We start from the raw sequence: 22,358 nt of genomic DNA, 5'->3' as shown, positions 1-22,358 counted from the left end.
AGAATGAGGCAGAGAATATTAGCATCTCCCCAATAATTAAATAACCCAGACAGATAGCATTTCATCTTTAAAATTCAGAACAGACATCAGCTCATTAATCTTAACAATTCCTCTCTGAGGAATGAAAGAAAACATTTTTCAACTAACAGAAGCAAAGAGGTTACAAGATTTAAGCCAAGTTCCTCCAAGAAACTGGTAAAATAATAACATGAGAGTCCTCAAAACAGCTTGGTCTTGAGGGCAGAGTGTCTTAGGATATCATGAAAACTAGATTCCCACAAGGCATCTCATAGGTGTGGAGAAACAGGGACTCCACCAAAATCAAAAGATTAGTGTTTCAGACAGGCTGGGGGAAAGAAGGGGAGAAAGGTGTTGAAGGTTCATCAACATAGGAACCCTCCTATCCCCCATACTGTTTGGAGGTCATTGCCCTGCCAGATTCTGACACCTACCAGTAACAGAGCACTCACTCATTGCAAATAAATGACTCAAATCTAAGAACCAACATAACCATTTAACAAAAAAAATGTCATCCAATGTTAAGTCACTACTGCTTTTTACTAGCTTCAAAGAAGTCTTCAAAACCCAGTTGTTTAGGTGTGGGCAGACACCTTTCCTTCCCTATTCATTTTTAAAGGAGCTACAGAGCACAAAGATGATGTTCTTGATCTATTTCCTTAAGCAATTACAGTAGTATGTTGATTTCATGCAAAATTTTATCCATTTAAGTTTTTAGAGATGTTGGCAATATACTTTTAGTGTTCTCTTCCCACTTCTGACAGGCTGCCCCTTTTCATCACACATTGTGTGATCTACAAGTTCATTCTCACATCCTGTAGTTATGGAGCTTAGCAGTTTATCCTTACATGAAAAATCCAATTAAAACACTGAAGCCTCAAATGATTTTTAGTACTACTTTTCTGTATTAGTACTCATTAGGGAGGAAAGTGTGCTAATAGAATAAAAGATACTGAAAAGTACTTACTCTAGTCCACGCAGTTGTTTCCAAACCAGCTTTCAGACAAACAGTGACTACAACATACTGCAAGGAAAGAAGAAAAAAAAGAACTTCAGTAATAACACACTCAAATTCACAGGTGTTCAGGGCCCAATATCCCCTTTACACCTAAAATGTTACTACCATTTAGGTACCAGCCCAGGACCTTGGCAGTGTGGGATGGGGGAAGGACAGAGCAGAAGATATTGTTGGTGCATTTCTGGAAAAAAAAAGGTATGAAAAAAGAAGGGGGAAAATCATGCATACAGCATAAATTTATTTTGCTTGTACACTTTCTTCTGGTTTACACCATTTTTAGAGGGTACAGAAAAGCTGTAAAGAAATTCTACCATTCAAAAATTGCTACAGTACATGAACTTACAGTGTAAACTATGTTTCCAACAAATAAATAGTCAATTCCCTGGCCATTTGTGAATACTGCATCTGAAAGAAAAAAGAAAAATTATCACATTTGTTGTCAGTTTATCAGAAGAATGGGTGAAATATCAAAGACATTTTCAGGAGAAAATAACTGGTCCCAACCTTGCCTTTTAGAACATCTAAGAGCACTTTTAGAAGCTGTGAGATAATGGTAAAGCAGAAGTTGTGCTACGTCAGGCCTTGGACACAGTGCTCAGAGTGTATATCCACAGTCCTGGTTGCCAGAAGCCATCCTAGCAAAATGGGAAGTGTTTGCCAGACCCTAATGTGTATTTGCCTGTAAGAGCTGAAGTATGTTAGTGTCACTTTTTCTATCGCTATCTGTTCTGTACTATTTATTGACACCTCTAACAAATCCCATTATTTGCTGTGCCTGTGAATAAAAAGCCTGTAAAACACCAGCTGATTTGTGGTGAAATAGAGCTGACTTAAGAAAAACCGCAAGAGTTTCATTTATAAAGGACACGTGTAACATCTAAAATCTTACTGAAGGTTAATTCAGTAACTGAGCAGCATTCAGTCTACACACGCCCTTTCTCTAGTCAAGTGTGCACAAGGGTAAATACATGATAATCTATCATTTGAAAGTGCCAATCTTGGCAACACTTCAAATGTCTGTTTAGTCTTTCTTAGCCCTTGCTGAATAAAACTGGAACACCATGAAAGCACATTCGACAGCGACGCTAATGCCAAATGAACTTGTACTTGCAGGACCTTTCGAGAATTACTCAAGCACGAGAAATATTGCTATTTTCACAGGTTTTAAGACAACTGATAGAGAAATACACAAACAGCAGGGATGAAAAAGGCTTAAGATAAAACCTTGGACCTGTTCCTAAATACATACTGCCTCGCAGAGTGCTTCTACTTACAAGAGTACTGTTTTGCTAGATTTATTTGCAAAACTGGATCTGACATTCTTAAATTAGGGTCATCCACTTAGTTAACCGTGTTGCAATAACATAGGTCTCCAGGATAAGTTTTTAAGTCTATAGAGAAGAGTCCCTGACACCCTGACATCTGTGGTGAAGACTCTGCATAGCTTACAGGTAAAAAGACTATATTTAGTCAGTGCAGTTACCCCAAGTTACTTGGTATGGTTTTCTTCTACAACAGCTGCATGTGGTTGTCTCCAGAGAACTGACAGGTTGTGAATATTTTCCAGAAGTTGCTAGTTCTATATTTCTGCATTCTTTTCTCTTCTGAAGCCCAACTACTAAGAAACAGCAGCAGACTAGTCACTAACATTGCAACAGGAGCTAAAGCCCGAGACAGCTTGGTTAGGAATTGGTTTGGTTCCTAGCCACTGGCATCTCCATCAGCTCAACTCCTCCTCCAGTATACTGTAGTTTCAGGCATTTACCACATCATTCACAAATACACATCAAATTTTAACAGTCACTTTGCTCTAGTGTGAATAAAAAAAGGTGAAGAACACTAGAGAATTGAGCCTTCTATGTCCAATGAACCCTGCTGATGCCAGAAGTCTCAGTTCATTAAGAAAAAGGCATGTCAAATACATATCGGTTTTGCTAGATCTAGAATAAACTGACGCAATGACTCTGCCAGTATACTGCTCTAGTGCAACATCACAGTGCACGTTTAAGTAATAGACTGATTTTTGGTGTAAGTCTCAGTTTTTTTAAAGTTACATTTTAATGCAGTAAGTTAATGCCTTTTTTTCAGTGATTTCCATGACCTTCCACTCTGGGAGGCTAAGCGGTCCTGAAAGGAATGGTATTTCTGTTGATGAGAACAGCAGGACACTCAGTGAACATTAGTTTCTAAAGCTACACAAGTGCCCATTCATGGACTGTATGTACTTCACATTCTAAGGAACTCAAGAGGTTAAAAAACATCCCAGTGTGAATGGCACATTTCTGTCTCTGCCACTGAAATCCCTTTTTCACTTGGAAATACAAAGAAACTGGAAAATTCAATATCCACTCCTCTTTGGAAAGCACACTAAGCAACCCATTGAAAGAAACTCCAAAAGTTACCATTTGAGCAGGTGAGTATTCCAGTCTATTTTAATTGCTGAAATTAAAAATACATTATCTATTTAGAAATTAGTTAGAAAAACATTTATGGAAGACTAAAACAAAACCTGTATTTTTCTTTAACTGCAACCACCATCAGCCTAAAATTTCCGTAGTTGGATTTAAAGAAGAGCTATTCAAGATTAACATGCGCCAGAAATAGTGAAAGAGAACAACAAAACCCATCAAATCAAAACAAAAAACAATCAACCATAAAAACCCCTCTCCTCTAGAACTGAACCGAGCTCCCATCCCACATATGGAAGAAAGGGAAGTCACTTTCTTGTATGGTCCACCAGACAGCACATGAAGCTGCCATTGAGGATACATTACTGATATGTTACTCAGCCAGGTAGGGAAACATGAACCTGCCTCCCATAAGTATCTTTACCATCATGCTTCTGATGGAAGCATTCATCTTTCCTCCCTTGCCACTTTCTTTCACCTCCTCCACAATTAATCCATCCTGGAACTGAGAAAGTTTTCTTGAAATTAGTGTTTTCCAGAAAAAAGCTCCAGTTTTGAAAAATTCATGATTTCAGCTAAGCATTATTCCCACCCTGCTAACCCCAAAATTTTTCATCTGATCTAGTCCTACTTCTTACAACAGTAAAAGAACAGACGTGCAATGTTTCTTCCTGTCCACACAACTGTATCGTAAAGCTAGGTAAGAACCATATGGGATTTACTGTTCCCTGAAATACCATGTGGCTGCATTACCTTTCATGGAAAGCGAAACTTAGTAAGTCTAATTTGTACAAAAAAAAAAGTCTAATTTCCGCAGTATCTCTGACTCTTGATCTGGTCTACTTCCATTCCAGCCAATTAATTTTTTCCACAGACTCCAACAGTAGTGAAATCTCTCTATTTTATCCTACGTTTTACAGTATTGTGTTATGGAATGGGAAAGGTCCAACAAGATATAAAGCAAGTGGTTGTAATGCAGCTGCTGTGTAAACAGTTGAGATCTCAACCCACCACCAAAAAAAAATAAGGTATTTTATAGAACATTATTCAGTATCTGAGTAAGACTTTTTGGCAAAGCAGCAGTTTAATTTTTCATGTATTAAAGTCACTATATGAACAATAATTATATTAAATTAGAGTAAGTTCTGAAAGCCACTAGATAACTATCCAAGTTCAGCAGCTACAGCCTACTGAACTGTCTGTCAGCATTATTTTCTTGGGACTTGTCACGACCTCCAGTTCTGCAAACACACTGGCTCTGTAAGGCTGAACATCAGTTACTGATGTAAGAAATAATGAAGCCCTTACCATGCTCCAGCACTTTCAGTGGAAACCAGAAGAGAATGATGGAATGGATGAGGGCATTGATACAGTGACCCCAGAAAACCTGAGGGAAAACAAACCAAGTCATCAGTGAAGTCCAAAACTCTTGACCTCTCTCTAACTGCTAACAAACACTTCATTGTGTAATTTAGAGTCAGACAATGTTTGTCCTGAAGTGAAATACCTAAACTTCTGCAGGATCTATTTCCTCCTACAATTTCTGCTCTTTCACAGGAAAACACTGGTCCAGTTGGATCATTTTGTTCTAACAACTTAAAATATAATAGGCAAGCATGCTTGCAATTTAAGATCTTTATCACCATACAGCAGATGAAGTCACCGCTTTTTAATAACCTCAAAGAATGATTTTTAAAAGATCAATTCAGTATTATGAAATGTTCTTTTAAACAGGCAAATACTTTGTGCCCCACGATTTTTACCTTAGAGATAATACTGTTTTGCACAAACTAGAGCTTTATGTACTCTACAACTTCCTTTCAAAAAAAAAAAAAAAAATCAATCGTACAGCTTCCTTGAATCAGAAGTACATTTAGATGTGCCTGTTATACAACAAAGACAGAATTCCAAATGCTGGCATTTTCCAGCATTTAAATAGTAAAATGAAGTAAAATGTGTTCTTCAAAACTCAAAGTCCAAATAAACCAATTCAAATTTTATTTTCCAAAAGAACTATGAGAATAGAGCTATACTAATTGTGAAAAAGCCCCCTAGTAGACAGCATTATGACAATTGCATATTAAATAAAATCCAGGTGATGTTATCCAGTTCTTATGAAAGTGGTAAACTCACCATATATCTGTAATTGTGAATTGAAAAATCATACTTGGATACAAATCCTACTTTGAATCAAAGTTTGTGGTTCTTTTAGGACCAGTTTCAGTTGAAGCCATAGCAGAAAATCCTTATTGAAAAAGAAGGGCTGCTTTTTTAACATAAATGTAGTCCCTTGAAAAGAACTGTGAGGCAGAACAATCTTGATCTCAGTGGCTAGCACAAAGCAGAAGTGACAGTGGGAAATAAGTTATTTTAAAACAAGAAGGACCTGAAAAATAGGAATGCTTATGGTTATTCTTAAAGAAACAGATTTTCCCTTACCCTTGTGTTGAACCCATCTGCATTTTGAGTAATTTTGTATAACTGTGGAAATCTAAGCATGCTATCTTGAGTACACGATCGTTCAAAAATTCCCAGAGTAAAGGGTGGCAGCGCTGTGAAAATCTGCAAGGAAAGCAAATACTAATTAAAAGCAGCTATTAGTTTTAAGTGCATCTCAGATAATATTTCAGTATCTAGACAATAGCAAAATTCCCACAGACTTCAGTGAAGAGTTATTACCAACTAGCATATTATTTGACATAATATTCAAATGTCCAAACAAGTCCAAACATGAATTTCAGTAATTCATAACTCTCACTGACTTCTGAACAAAAGAAACATGAAAGAAAATTTGTACTATTAACCAATTAACTTAAACCAAGAAGTTAAGCAACATTAGTTTCTGATGTACCAGCTAGTCTAGTGAGGATAAAACACATCATACTGCAAAGGAAAGACAACATGTACTTTCTGAAAAAAGCCTTGTGGGAATGGGTTCAAATATAGCCGCAGTTGTGGCCATAATTAAATATGTATGTAATATGCTTAACCAAAGCTAAGTTTACAGACAAAGCAAATGTGGAAATCACATTAAAAAAAAAATCTACTGAAAAACAAAGGCCATTCTGTATTATAGTACTTTGGGGATTCTCCAGGCAGGCATGAACTGATAGGAACAAATTAACGGCAGCATGCGTCTGTGCTATGGGCAGATGCTTAGATGACCAAGCCTCGGAAGCTTTCCAGGAGAAGCAGCAGGATATTTTGCCAGAAGCAGAGTAAATTGGCCTCTGCTGAGTCCCACATTGCTGCTCTTAAAGTGTTTCCAGGATCTGGGGCAGCTCATTTAAAGCCAGATTGGTTACCCATGTTTCTTGCAGTCTGCAGTGAAGGCACAGAGTGAAAATAATCCCAGTGTGCATGTCTGAACACTAAGCTTCATTCACTTCCTTTTACATTAACAGTTTATCAGAAAAACAATTTCTAAATTTTTAACAGTTTGGGACGTGTTCTCGAAGTTAAGAAAGAGCATGAAATTATGAACTGTTTCTAGCATTTATGCACGTTTGCAAAAGTTCGGCTGTGGTGCCCACCAGAAGTGAGCTGGCAGTCAGGGAGCAGACAAAAAGCATCACAGAGAACTAGAGACTAGTGAGAATCAATAATTACATCCCTAGATCCAACTGGGGATGTGCTGCTTTTGCTCATAAAGTGATAAACCTGATGGTTAAAATGGTAGCAGGCTTGGGGTAAGGAACTGAGACTAAGACGACCGGTCCAACATATTCCAAAAAAGGGCATATTCTCCTACAGCTTTCAGGTATTTCCCCAGGTTTCCCATGTTCATTGGGGGCATTTACATTCTCACTTGAAGTAAGTCTTCTAATGTTTTTGTTTATGAAGGTAAACCTCCAGTGTGAAGAAGTGCAAAAGCAGGAATTACAATGTTACTATGATTTCCTACACTTAATATTTTAATGAGACTACTAATGAAATAAAGGGTTAATCTGCACAGAAGAGAATGTGCACTTTAGAATCCAACCCCTTCAAATTGTGGAAGCACTTGATTCTTTGTGAGTCCATGCGATCAGTTCTAATTTTTGAAAATACCGACCTTACAAAACAAGGGTTAATTTCTACTTCACTCATTCTAAAAGATGAGTTTCATCCATAAGTTTTATGTAGGGTAGAAAGATCCATCAAATCAGGTTTAAAGATAATAGATGCAAATATCTAAACACCAATGACAGACTGAGTAACAGCCAGGAAATTAGGGCGAAGAGAATCAAGGGAGTGGAAAATCCCTGAATAACTGTCTCCCACAAAGAATATGAAATCTTACGGAATATAAGCATTTGTGCCATCGTTTTTAAGATTAGTGTGACAGAAGTTAAGTGTTTCCATTAATACTACACAGTGATAGAGATAACTTGCTGACTTTCTCTGTATTACCATATATTTGGAATGAGCCTTCTTAAAGAAAAAAATTAAATTTCCTCCCTCCAGAGAGAAATGCAAAGGATTTTTCAACACTGACAAAGTGTCCTAATGGCTTACAAATCCAGACACCAGGCCTGTAACACCAGACACCATCTGTAACATTACAAAGGTAACACTGTTGAAAACACCAGCACAGGTCTATGGAACTTGGTCCCAGAGATCCTTCAGACTTTAATCAGTGTTAAATATTTTTGATTGAACTGGTAAAGTCATGTGGCACAGAGCACGGTGAAAATCAGAAATCACTTCTTGGTTCAAGTGAAAAATGCTGGTGACACAGCAATGCTACTAAGTGCTGTACTTAAATGTAGCATGAGTCAAGCCAAATCATCTGCATAACACTTCTCTGGGCATCTAACTGTTACAGAGTCTGAGAAAAATAAAATCAACACTCTTAAGATTCTGTATCTATTTTCAACACGAACAGCCAACAAAATATTCAGTACAAAAGACTGAAGATGATTTCAAAGAGGAAATTAAATTCCACCTAAAAGCTGCAGAGTTTTATGGAGGTTATATTATTCCAAACATGTATTTTTAATGAATTTTCCCAAATCTATTTTTTCAATAAAAACACCATCCAAAATGAATTTTATCTACCTCAGAGTGGATTCAAAAGGGCTTTTACAAATGAACTCACTTTTTCTGACATACATCAAAGATGGTTACCTGTGAGAAATGGGACACAGCAAAATAATATACAAGTCCCAAGCGCTATCAAGTCAAAACATGTAGTACTTACCACATTATACAGACCAATGCACCATCGCTCAAATAAGATCTGCCCAGAAAATCCATTAACGAAAGCAAACCAAAGCTGAAACAAAGACAAGTTACAAGAAGCTTTAGATTACTATTGCAGTACATGTTTTCATTTACAGTGGAGAAGAAGGATGTGGAACACAGACCACCGTGTGGAGACAGCAGCTTGCCACGCTCTAAAAATAATTCTCAGCAGTGCCAGGCAGCTATTCTCTTCTGAAGTTTTACATTTTTAAATACTGCCAGAGTGCTGATTATTTAAAATAAAATACTCAGGTGATGGACCAATTTGCTGTATTTGCATCATTACTATAAAAAAATAAATGGCCTCAACCTATTTCAAAATGCCTATTCCTGGCAAATTAACACGCCTGAAGCCAGAAGCCAACCTTTTTTCCATCATGGTCAGCAAACACCAGAATTTTCAAGGTAAGTGTGCTTTGATGGATGCTCTGAACTTCCGTCCCCTATTTTTACAGTCCTAGAATTACAGTGATACCAAATTATCAGTTACATGATCATAATTATATTACAACTTTATTGTCCACATGTTGTAAACACTACTATTGAATATGAATTTAATAATTAAACATTGAAAGAGGATGCTCAAAGAGGCTGTAGAGTCTCCACGCTTTTACAAGTTTACAAATTTGTAAGCAAGCCCTTGAACAACCTGGTTTGAATTTAGTGTTCATCCTACTTTAAGCAAGAGGTTGAACTAGATGGCCTCCAAGTTGCCTTCCAACAAGGGGATTCTGTAACACTGCAATCCCAGGAAACTGCTGTAAGCTGCAGTGCATAGGTAAACTCTTCAGCATTTCCTTAGACCTACCTTCCTTGAGCCTATTTCTTATCTTGTTTAAGCGGCTTTTGTAAGCAAGAACTGCTTTACTAGGTTGGAACAAAGTTGCTTACTCAGTGGGCACTGAAAGAAGCTTAGGAAAAAATATAAGAAAGAAGGGAAAGAACTATCTTTTCCCAAGTAAATTGGAAACTGGAAGAATAATCAGCAGTTTAAGGGCATTCTGAAACAGTTTGCACGTGAATCATAACAAAGGATTTATGTGAATTTGGGGCTGTAGTCCCTTTTAAAATCCACGCTGCACCATGGAACTTTGTTCAAAACTCATTCAACATTGTGTGTGGGAACACTCCCCCTCCCCACCCCCTTTCAACAGGTTTTGTCTTGCTTTTAATTTACTGGTACACACTGCACTGGATGCACTAGGTATTGCAGAGCAGTCCAGTGATGTTCACGCCTGTTCCCTTCTGAGGAACAGGCCTCTCACGCCTGAGAGCCCATGGCACTCACAGCCAGGCATCTTTTCTGACACCATTCTGTCACTCATATATAGCAGCACTCTCCTATTGGCATCATTATTCCCTGGCTCACTTGCCCAGTATTAGTGTCCTAGCAAAGCACCTCAGATAACAATTAGTTAACTGTATGTCATCTGATCTCTTCTCTGCTCCCATCCAAAATGGATATAGACTACTTTGGAAAGAAGACAAGAGAATACAACAAGACTGCATCAAGACCTACAACTGTTCTCATAGATGCAATATCTGAACAGACTAGGACTCCTCAGCATGGGACAGAGTGCAATTTAAGGGAAGATGAAAATATTTACAAGATGAGCAAGAATAACAAATAGCTGTTCAAACTGCTGCAAGACATTGGATTAGCAGGCTACACAGAAAAAGTGAAATATTTTCACACAATACATGGTTGATCTATGGAACTGCCTGCCAGATGATGCTGTAGATGCAAAAAGCAATTAGAAAAAAAACGATGGAAGGAAAGTTGGAGGCCAGATGAGTTTGCCAGAGAACTACCACTGTTCACAGAAGATCAGAGACCAAGTTAGTTGAACTCTTATTCTGACCCTCTACAGCTGTTCCTACATTTATAATTTTAAACAAGAATGGTGATATAGATGATCATTCCAATGCACTCTCACTGTTCAAGTGAGAAGCAATGACACTGATCTCAACTCACTTGCTTATAGATACGCCTGGCACAGTAAGCCAGCTATGTAAACTTATTTCCTACAGTTTTTTAAACCTTCAGCTGCTCTTTCTAGTAGGGAGTTTCTGTTTCACCCTACATTATTCTGAAGTTTGCGCTCTTCTATACCTGCTGCCCTTCTTGCAGCTTGTAGTTTAGAAGTGCCTTTGTAAACTTTCATAATAGCTAACAGTTTCATTTCCATTTAGCTGAAATGCATCAACCTAGTATAAACTACAAAATACTTCTCCACGTTCCTCTTTCTTTCACATTGTCAATCATGCATTAATTTAATTTAAATAAGCATTTAAGTGTTCACTTGTCCAGCTCTGTCCAAATAAAGGGCAGAAGGAAGACACATTCTACATCCCAACTTTTGTCCTCACTTCTACTTTATTGATACCTTGAATAACTGTGCTTTAAATCTCGCTCTAGAGACTCAATTAATGGCCCAAAGTAGCATACTGGCCAATCTCACACTTTTGAGTGTTACAACCATCTGTATACCTCAGCTCTTCAAATGAAGGGTATAATAGATACTGGGTGCAAAGCCTGAGGTCCCAAAAAACCCCACAATTAATTTGGGGCTGTCAGGAACTTGAGGGTTTCTTCTCCTAGAAAAAAACAGGGCTTTAAACAAGCATACTCCCAGATATTTAGCAATGGCCATCTAGGCATTTATCATCTCCAGGCTTCTTGCAATTAATTGCAGCTATGAATGAGGGCAGCAATCCTAGAAAACATAAATAGCTCACAAATCAGAAGCTTGCCTGCCTAGCTGGCAACCTCAGCCTGTGCTCTGCTCAGTTTTCTAGATCCCACTGGGCAAAGCAAACTTCAAAGGTTTGGTAGCAAATGTTGAGGCCTTTTATGACATTGGCTCATGCTACTTAGGAAACCATTGCTTTCTGAAACCATAGCTGCCCACAACTAGTCCTCCAGCAACAGACATTTCTGATTTTCCATTGAGAGGGTAAAACAAAGCAGCCAGGCTTTGTGTAGCTGGCCCATGGCTAAAAGAGCAGCCCCAAACCAGGCAAACCTAACATCTTAGATTCACATTTCCTAACAAAAATATTAGTAGTAATGAAGTGAAGATACAATCATATAAAACTTGGAAAAAGCAAAGCTCTTAAGGTGCCTTACAAAGCAGCAGACTGTCAAACTGAAAAATACCCCTTCAACAACACAAATCCTTCTCCTCAAAGTTCCTAGCACAACTGGGTGATGCAGAATTCAGTTGAAGACCCTGCTAAAACCACCTTGAGATCAGTCAATTACTAAAGGAGAATATTGAGATGGATGCATCTGACTGCAGTAAATAGGTATCTATATGTCACTATCTTTAGTCTTCTGCCGTGTCTTTCAACATTGAAAGACTTTTCTACAGAAAAGTTATCTCCTTATTTCAAGGCTGCTACGATTTAGACGGGCAAGAACTAACATTCTGAAAGTTCAATGTTCTGATATTTCAAAAGCCAAATTGGAACTATTTTTCTTTTGGCAGGATCCATACAGGTGAAAATTAGAACTGAGAACATTTCCAACACTTACGCAAGTCTGTGTGTACCACACGCTCCAAACAGAGGGCAAAAGTTACGACACACTGAAAAATAATGGCTACGCTCGCCTTTTCCAGAGATTCACATTATCAAATGCCAATTGACAGAGAGAATGTCGTATACTGCTTCAATTTCTTCATGTCAAGAGTAAATCAGATACTCTGCATAAAATACAGATTTATTTAGAATTTAACACAAGCCATAAATTGTCATGCATGGTTTACAGACCAGCTGTTTGTAGAGAGTATGGTATTGTTTAAGGTCAAAGAAAAAAACCAACAAAACAAAAAAACCCTGCACCTCAACATTCCTGTTAACAAAATATACTAAATATATTTGAAATTGCAACAATCCATGCTTGACTCAAGACTTGGTAAGCTGGTAGGAAGACTTGCCAAGTCTGCCTGGCTTGCCAAGCTCCAGGGGTTTGCAGGGCTCAACTCCAGTACTGCTATGAACAAATAGACCCAAAGTTATTAAAGCACTTTTCTGGCTGGAAAAAAGAAACCTTTTCACTTTAACTGTTACCTGGCTGCCAAAAAGCTGGAAAAGCTTATTTGTAACTCTGCTACAAAATATATATGTTTCTCCCAAGGAACAAGAGGCCCAATTTAAATGTAAAGAAATTCAGACCTAAGGCTGAAATCTGGGTTGATATATTGCTGCGCTTTATTATAGCAGATATTGCAAAGATCTGAAACCAGTAGGTATTGTGCACAAAGTGGAACATCTTGCAAACTGAAAACTAGCCCATGTTTCCTGACTTGAAGTGTGGCCGCATTCTTTAAATAAGAAACCCCACTGCTGAAGCACTTGATGCCAGCTGTGATGTGGGCGCTTTGCCACTAGAAGGGCGGGGAGGGGGGAAAATCAGACTGCTGCCTCCTTCCAGAGGTCAGCAAAAGCCAACAGATGGTAATACTTGGTTAATATTAACTTGAGCTGCAGGCAAACTGAGGATCTCGAGGTAAAACAGTCCTGCACTGCTGTTTTGAGCCACACAGCCTATCCACCTGCTCTAGAATATATTTTGAGAAAAGATCAAGTATTATGTTCAAAAAAATATTCCCACTTGAGCAAGTTAGAAGGCAATTTTAATTGCATTATTGCTTCATGCATAATTACCACAGCATTAATGCCTGAAATAGTAGGAACTAATTTATTTAAGTGCTCTAAGGCACTGGGATAGCAAATCATCTATTCTAAACGTGTATATTTATGAAGTCTTGATAACAGACAACTTAACAAGTACTAGAAATATTTTCCCAATTCTGCTAAAGGGCACAGAAAGCTAATGTAGTCAGGGTATCAACAATTGCCACAGGCACCAATTATAGCCAGGCTGGATGCCTTTACTATTCAGAAATGAGTTAAATTCTCAAAATATCCTCTCTCAGCACACACACACATTTTGCATGTTTTTACCAGATAGGCTCATTTACAGTTTGCCTAATAAAGCAGGTTTGTGTGTCTCCTGTGCAGTTCATTAATAATGTATTCTGATTAGAAATCTCTCATTACAGATGTCTCTCTCAATGCCAGGCTCTTATTCCTGCCCAAATGCACACAGCCTTAAAATAATCCCTTCATTAGAGAATTTACAGCACCAATTTTATAATATAGGTGAAGAGCCTTATTAGTAAGATTTGACAGAGTATGCACGGCTGCCTGAGACTCACTTGATTTGCCAAGGCATATTTCCCTTGCTCCTTTTATTCCCCTTACTGTTTATTAACTCTTTGCTGAAAGCAGATCAATATTGTTCAGTTGAAAAGCATTTGCTCTAGGCCTGTGCATCCCAACCAACTGCCCATTTAAGCCTAAAAATGATCTCCCATCCTCTCCACCAGTGTTAACAATTATTTTTAAAAGTTTCATGCTGCTTTGTCTCAAAAAAAACTATATGAATTTACTGTAAAGCTTGGTCAGATAAACAGATATCAAAGCAACCAATACAATAGAGATTTCCCAGCTTTAAATGACAGTTCATTAAATAAGCTTGAACAGCTGTTATTTCTTCTATTGCTGACTACAGATAGTTTATATTTCAGCATACTAAAGAGCACAGTTTTATCAGCTTCATCTTTCTCTGCTTATACAAGAGGCATATGCAGAAAATTTGATTTCTTCCTTGTACATGTGGTTTCCATGCTCTTCTCTATCTGATCAACTGTTGACATCCTTCCTCCAAAGCACAGGTAACATTCAACAGGAGAGGCAAGCACAGAGCAGAACAGAAGGGAGAGGTGGTGTGATGGGTAAGAAAACCATCAACCTGCAGTTTACACAGACTAGCAATTCTTACAGTTTAAGTCCTCAGAATGATTCTGAACACTTTAAAATTAAGTAAGAATTAGCAAACCTGTTTTTTTCTCAGTGGTTACCATTAGATAACAATCATGTTTCTTGCCCCTGGAGTTTTGAGCCTTGTGAAAAGATACCAGATGTGCAGATGACTACACAGTATACATCAAAGGACCTAGCCATTAAGACATGAGAAGATTCCCTCTTCCAGCAACATTTGACCCTGATATACTGATTAATGTGTTTAAAAAAACCCAACAAAACAGAGCAGGCCATGCAAACTCCTTTTCTTCACAGTGGAGCAGTGTTCATCTTTTTTCATGTTGACTTACATAAACATCTAATCAAGTATGCCAAATTATGCATTTAATATTTACATCACTGGCAAAATGAAGATGCAGCCATTGGAACAAATTTAAGAGCTGTAATGTGACTTTTTTTTAATCTTATGAAACCAAGTAGAGAAAGGGCAGGATATTTCTCCAGTTCTTTTAGTGTGAAGTGTTCTAGGCACTCTATTTCTCCAGCACACTAACTGCTGCAGAAGCAAGCCTACGATAATGTGATTAGAAATGGCCTGTGTTGCCAAAGGGCAGATGTACTTGCCAAAAGATGCAGTTAAACTTTGCAGTTCCTCAGAACATTTCCCTTCTACAAATAAGAGCTAGCTCTATTCTGAATTTATTTTTCATCCTTCCTTACATTTTCTGGAGTCTCAAGAAATCTGAGACTGTTATACTAAGATTGTCTCATCACGTACATAGGTGACACCACTCACATACTGACTTTTAAAACTTCAAATGAAAAAACAACACTGCTCAGGACATGTCAGTCAAGCCCCATCAGGATGCAGAGTTTCAGCATGCCTGCATGGTCAAGAGGGTCCAAACCAGAGCCAGAGCAAGATGATCAAAACTTATGATGCTGGGAAGTCGCCCATCATTATCCTACAAAGCCAGCAGAGTGTCCCTCTCTGGCTGGAAGTCAGGCTGAGACAGCTGAAAGATGCCAGCTGAGAGGAAACAAGGCAGGAGTTTGTTGGCTACATCCTCCCCCCACCCCTGCTCCGGGAGCGAGGTGGGCTCAGCTGCTTGGTTAGCAAGCTGGAAATATCACGCCAGGCCGCTGTCTGCTGCCAAGCAATGGAAACTCACACTATGAACTCCCAGTACTATCAGCCTTCTTTTACAAAACAAACATTACTCATAACACTTCTTTCTTTAGCAAAAAGAGAGCAGCTGTAAAGAAAGGTTTCCATTGACATGGAGGACATGCTTATGTACACAGCAGCAGTGATGGCAGTATTGGAACCAATTCAGTAACATTAACATTTTGGGGGTTTGGTTTTTTTGCCTCCAGATCTGCCTAATCAGCTTCTTTAACTGTCCTTGAGTACTAGCACATCACTGTGGAACTGAGAAGTACAGTATGACTATTAATAGCTTGGCATGTATTAATGAGAATTTATGGTATCTCCTCAGCATGTAATCACTCCAGACTGGTCTTGATACAACTTTCATGACTGTGTAATTGACCCACATCTCATATAGATAAGGACACGCTATTACATGGTTTTAAGTGACCCACTGGCTTTTCTGAAGCTAAGCGGTATCTTTAACCAGTGATAAAGTAATACAAGTGCTTTGGTTTAGTTATTCTTAATTTGTTCTCTAGTGCTGAAATAATTGGATTAAAAAAAGACATAAGCTTAAGTATTTATATTAATCGGTGAGGAAACATCAACAGTTTCAGGTAATTTATCCACTATAAATTTTGCTAAGCACTTAAAATCCAGTAATAAAAATTATGTCAGAAAGCAAGAAAGCAGCATTTGAAATAGAAGATTAGGGAACTGTGGAAAACAGAATGCTACTACTGTTACCCAAGTAAGGGCAATGAAAGGGAAGGAAAGCACAGAAAACAGCTACAGAAAAGATCAACCGACTAGCAAGTTTGGTATTGGATGTACAAGCAATTGGAAAGCCGATAAAACAGAGCGCTCCATAAGTGAAGCCTGATAATGCCATGAGTCAGAAGTGAGGCTAAACCCACCAAGGCTCTTCACATCTGGGATGTGCACTAGGGCTCACTACAGCCTGAGTAAAGCACATCACCACAGACCTGTAACAACACGTCTCATACCAAAACAAGAATATAGAGAGAGCAGAAGCTTTAACACTAATCTGGACCCAGAAATTACCACACAAAATACAAAAAAACCCCCACCCACAACAAAAAAACCCACAACAAACTTAACATTGTGTGCATTTGGGAAGGGGAGTGTGGGGATGTCATAAACCAGTATCTAAATAGCCACATTGGGACCCTGTACCCTTGTGGAGCTGTATCTCTGTGAGACACTGGTCTCACTCAAGCTGGAGCTGGCCTTACTGTAACACACATTCTGTCACATACATGTAAGCACATGCCCTGAAGTGACCAACAAGCAATCTGTTTCTCCAAAGTCATAATATCCTGTTTTCACATGCAGTTAGCTAAAAGAAAACATAACCCTAAACCCAGTCCTCAATCACGTAGTACCCCAGGATAGCATCACAAGAACGAACACAGGAACATAGTGAAGATTTCTTTGAATCTAGAATCACTAACCCTTTAGGGGTAAAGGTTATCAGGACAGAGGAAAATAGAATTGAATTAGAAAAAGAAACATGTAGAATGCTGTAATTCATTAAGAAAATGGCACTACATTTGCTCGTAGTTTGCTTCCTCCTACAGCATTGTGGAGCTGGCAGTTCCCAGTTAGCCTATATGTAGCTTAATGAAGCAGAGAGTTCCCAATTACAAATGCGTTCGCTTATACCTGCACATGGTACAAAGGGCACTCAGGATAAAAAGTGATAAGGAGATCAATATTCATATAACGTAGCTAATGCAGTTGTGCATTCTTATGTCTTGGATATGAACCGAGGCAGTGTCTTATAGTAATTAAAACTATTTCAAGATTTCCAAGGACCAAATGCATTCCCAGTACTGACCGAATAAAGCTGATGGTGACCAAGACCCTGACTGTCACTACTCAGCTCCTATTTTACAGGGCATTTCACTTCAATCCTTTCCCTTCTTACTTTTATTTGCAGAAGTCCCTTATGTTACACTTACAAATGCAGGTTTGTAGATTTTGCCTTTCTTGTCACCACATAAATGAATTCTTCTGCAGAGCTGCTGAATTAAGTGTAATAGCAGCAGTTCTGTAGCAAGGTCATTTTAGGTCTGGAACTGCAGTCCCCTTAGGATTCCCTATTACGGCTACATGAACTGCCAGGTTCCCCTTGCAAGTCTGTTTTCCCCCCTTCCTCCCTATGAAATAAAATTCAGTCTCTGTAAGCCCTTGCATTAAGCTACTTTTATCCAGGAAGGTTACATAAAGTTTTCTGACAGCTTGGAACCCAATGAAAATAGCAAAATGTGCAACAGAAAAGCCAGACCACTACAGAAACTGCAGCTCATCTTCTGTCATACTGACAAGAGTAAACCTTTACAACAGTAATCCCAGGAGCATCCCATGTTTCTCATTACCCATCTATTAGCATTGCAGCACAGAGACAACATATTCTAGCCATCTAAAAAGCTCCCTAGTACTTATCTTACATTGGTTCCATTTTTATTTATTAATACAACCATTTTCTTGGTCAGTGGGACAATCGTAAGATAGACAGGACTTACCATTTTCTTTTTTACACAACTGCTTTTAAATATGCTACTCCTTCCCTAATGGCTCCAAGACTAGTTCACAAAGGTTGCTCTCCTGCTCTCCTTGCCACTCCTCTCACGGTGAAAATACATACAATTTTGGTAATTTAAGTCTAAATGTATTTCTTTACATGCTGGCAAAAGGTAAAAGAGTTGGATCCTAAACATCTTTTGCTAAAATGTGCAGCACAATATAAGACATGCAATCATTTCACTGGTAAATTACTTTTTGATGTACTTCTCTCTAAAGAAATAATGTTTGAACTTCTTTCAGAAAGTGATTAGCTTTCTGTCACTGCAACACATACAAAGAAATTCTTGGTGGGCCTTGAAAGCATTTGCTGTACCTTCTGACAGAGCTGTATACAAAGACAAATCAAAGTAGCTAGGAAAAATACCTTAGACAAGAAAAACCTAGAAGTTCATACACAGGAGCAATGTATTCACGTGATTCCTGAATTCTGAATTCCAGCATTTTGCAAATGAGTTTTTAACCAGAGCAAGCTAACTTGCACCATCACCTTCCTGCTGGGAAAACCCTTCATGATAAATGACTACCAAATTGCCTCTGAACACAGGCCAGGGATATATCTCCAGTTTCTGAAGCTTTTTACCAAGTTCCACAAAAACACAGTAAGACTGAGTGGTTACACAGACTGAAAATCTGAGATGGCACCTGAGGCAACACTCACAGGAATAAGGTCTACCAATGAGGTTTGAGCTTCAGCAATACTGTAAATAGCAACTCTGACAATGAAGATGTATCTGTCATCTTTTATGCAACACAGAACAAAAAATTATGAAGAAAAACTAACCACAAGCTTACCTGAACATTAGGCAAATACCTATAAACTGTGAAAACACTATTTGTACAAGACCTCAAAGCTATTTCAGAAACAAAGGGAATTTATATCCCAAGTAGAATTTCCACAAACTAACTACAGTAAAGATCACAAGTGTTGCTACCTTTTCATACAGCAGACAGTGAGAGGCAGGGAAATATGCACAGAAGGCATCTGTACCATGATTCACTTGATATACACAGAACACCATGACTCTAGCTGCTTGTACAAGTCCCTTCTTCTAGTCCCCCAACAGTATTTGTGCTCCAGAACTAGACTCAAGTGCAGAAAAGCACCTGTAGAGTGCAAGAAATGATCAACAGATGTTTTCCATTTGCAAACCAAATTAATTAAATGCAAAGGACATGCATATTTACTCAATGAATTCTTGAGCTCTTCATAACACAGCAGAGGCTCCAAAAGACATTCTTCTCTACGGAAACTATGTATTATATGAAAATTTGTCCAACTAAATCAGTTATGGTTATCCCTCTATTGCATTCTTCCCTCAATCTAGATAGGAACAGCATACATGTTTAAAAAAGTAGTTCTCCTTGGTGCAGAATGTAGCAATTCAACATCTGAGTTGAGACACATTAAGACCTCTAATAAAAAAGAACGAATCAGCACAGCACATTGTGTAAATTGAAGGCAACCAGGAAATAAGAATAATGATCAGCTGTATGGGGTGACATCTATTCAAATCATATGCATTAACATTTCTTTTCTCCTTGGAAGCATGTAGCAGCCCTCATAAGATCTTGGTTACTAGAGAGAGTGCTTAGGTCTCAGAAGGAGCATCTCAATTCCAGAAAAAACCTGAAGATTCTAACTTTGCATAGGAGTATTAGGACAGTAATACCCATTCAGGCCAACAGCTCATCCCACCTAGTTACCGATCTTTAACAGTGCATGCAATCCAAGCCCCAGGGAAGAGTATGAACCATGCAATTTCCACGTACTCACCCAGTATCTGCAAATATCCAGCTCTGCAGATTTTCCAAGTCTCCTGTACCTTGCCTAAGTAGCAACCCGCAACAGCTCTATTTCTTGGTGCTTTTCCTGTTTCCTCTTAAGTCCCTGTAAACATCCTGCAACACAACATCCTTTGACAAGGAGTTTTAGGTAGGATTCAAAACACTGACCTCAAGCACAAGCCTTTACATGAGGCAGAAACCTAGTGCACCAGTTGACTGGTTTATTTTTTAGGACCTATCTGACTAGCAAGGGGAAGGAACTTTATGAACAGAACACCAGAGTCAAGTAAGGTTGAGGGAATGCCCCTCCTCATATTTCAACAACTCAACCAGCTGGTTAATAAGCAATATTGAGCGCTCTGGTAACCACAGATTTTTGCCAACTCTGCCTAGAGAACAGGGCTGGTGAGCAATATATATGAAAAAAAGTGGTACTCCAGATCACCTACAGATGTTTTCAGGCCAGGACAGGAAATATATACTTGTTCTAAACAACGCTGCTAAGAGGTAAGAGAAGTAGCCTTTAAATCTAGAAAGATTTCTCCATTGGCAAGATCATTTAAGCTATGAAATGTCTTTCACTGCATATGGCCCACAGCTAGTCTGAGAGCTGGCACCCTCAACCCATGCAGTCCTTTAAGCTATCTTGGCAGGCTTAGCACTTGCAAATATCCTCTTATCTTGCCCTAGATCCACAACGTGAGACCTCACTAATGCTATAAACACAGACCTCATTCTTTCTGGCACTTCAAAGATCAAAAAAACCCCCACAGTTGGTCTACTAAGACCAAGTACAAAGGGCCACAAGACAGTCAACCTACTATTCCTCCAGGTGCTAACACTGAGCAATATGGACACAAGCCAGTCCACATACATAAGTCTGGTAGTCAGCATTCTGGAAGAACTGAAAAACACAGCATAGTTATTGCTCCCTCCAAAAGGCACTGGAGACCCATCTAGAATTAAACAAAGCAAACAACCCTTGTATTGCATGGGGCTCTCCCAACCTTCACTCACTCAGGAGCACTTTCTCAGTCATTTAAACTCCAAATAGGATATCACAACAGACAGTGACTTAATGTTTCCTTTAAGACTATGTCTTCCATACTGCAGCACAACAATCAAGTCAATTAATTTAAAACGCAGGTTTTAAGTCTGCAGAACAAACTATCCAGGCTATCATTTCAGTTTAAATCAGGCTTAGAGTGCTCACAAAACATTTGGAATCAATTTAAGTGGATTTACAATCACATCGCAGTTAAACCACTGTAACTTCCCTGTGTAGGCAAACCCGTATGGCAGGCAAGGAAACATTTGTTTATAGTTTGGATGACTATATGAGGAGAAAGCGGATGTCAGAAATAGCCTTTGCTTCACTGCTTGGGGATTTCAGCACTGGAAGTTGAAAGGTGGGGGAAAAAGCTTATTATTTCACTTGTGCTAGACAAACATTAGAAGAAACCTTAAACCACTTTACAGTGGGATCTGTCTCAGTTGCTCAATTCTAACAACAGAGAATATACCACCACATCCAACCGCTTCTGGGGAAATACATCCAGGATTTACATGTCAGACCTTCTACCCTTAGTAACCTAGATATTCTTCAGGTAAATGATAATTAATGTTTTTAACCCCAAACTTATCTTTTAATCACGCTTAATCTGCAGAAACACTATCCAAATCCATTTTCACTACCATAATGTTAGCCCTTCGGGTAATTTTAACACAGCAAGTGGTTACTTGCATCAGCCATCTTGCCATTCAGAAGTTGCCATTCAAAGTTTTTTTCCCCATCAGTGCTGAAAATAACACAGAAGAAAAGCCCCAGCCTCAGAACTGACATATGAATGACAGCTAATTCCTGGGCTGCACTAGGCTGGAAGTCCCTTGTAATGCGCTCATAAGCAATGTTTGGTCCTTGGTGCCTTCAGTCATTCCTGGGGAGCTATTCTCTATCCCGTTTGTCTTAGTTCTAGCACGAACACACGTTCCTTTAGCTCAGATACTACAGTGTCTTAAGTGAAGACTACTGAGTATCGTCCTCTTGAAGGGAAGAGGTTTGACAAGTTGGGAAGTATTTCCTAAAGTAAAAGCTACAGGCTGGATTTTAGCCACCTCAATTACCGCACAACCAACATGATCTCTTTGGGGTCAAAGTCTTTTTCATGCTGCTGAAACAGAGCACAAGTTATTTCAACCTTCAGCTGAAATCACCACCCTGCCCCCAAAACTACAGTGCAACCATTTTACATGCTTCCAGACTTCAAGCTCAGATACCAAGAAACAGACCACACACGAGAAAATAGGT

At 38.8% G+C, this 22,358-nt stretch overlaps 1 protein-coding gene across 3 annotated transcripts in view; it reads right to left on the bottom strand.

Moving 5' to 3' along the window:
* The window catches only part of LOC141939716 (phospholipid-transporting ATPase IB-like), a 348,121-nt gene that overhangs the window by 100,737 nt on the left and 225,026 nt on the right, over positions 1-22,358 (bottom strand). For all 3 annotated transcript variants that reach the window (XR_012627704.1, XM_074860005.1, XM_074860006.1), the window contains 5 exons: positions 8,627-8,701; positions 5,884-6,006; positions 4,753-4,831; positions 1,380-1,441; positions 986-1,042 (listed from right to left, as the gene is read on the bottom strand). Coding sequence is in view for 2 of the 3 variants with exons in the window: in XM_074860005.1 (XP_074716106.1) it covers positions 986-1,042; positions 1,380-1,441; positions 4,753-4,831; positions 5,884-6,006; positions 8,627-8,701 (396 nt within the window). In the remaining variant the exon portion in view is untranslated. The remainder of the gene's footprint in view (positions 1-985; positions 1,043-1,379; positions 1,442-4,752; positions 4,832-5,883; positions 6,007-8,626; positions 8,702-22,358) is intronic.

The sequence above is a fragment of the Strix uralensis genome, chromosome 2 (genome assembly GCF_047716275.1).
Source record: "Strix uralensis isolate ZFMK-TIS-50842 chromosome 2, bStrUra1, whole genome shotgun sequence".
Lineage (NCBI taxonomy): Eukaryota > Metazoa > Chordata > Aves > Strigiformes > Strigidae > Strix > Strix uralensis.
This window is presented reverse-complemented; position numbering and strand designations above follow the sequence as displayed.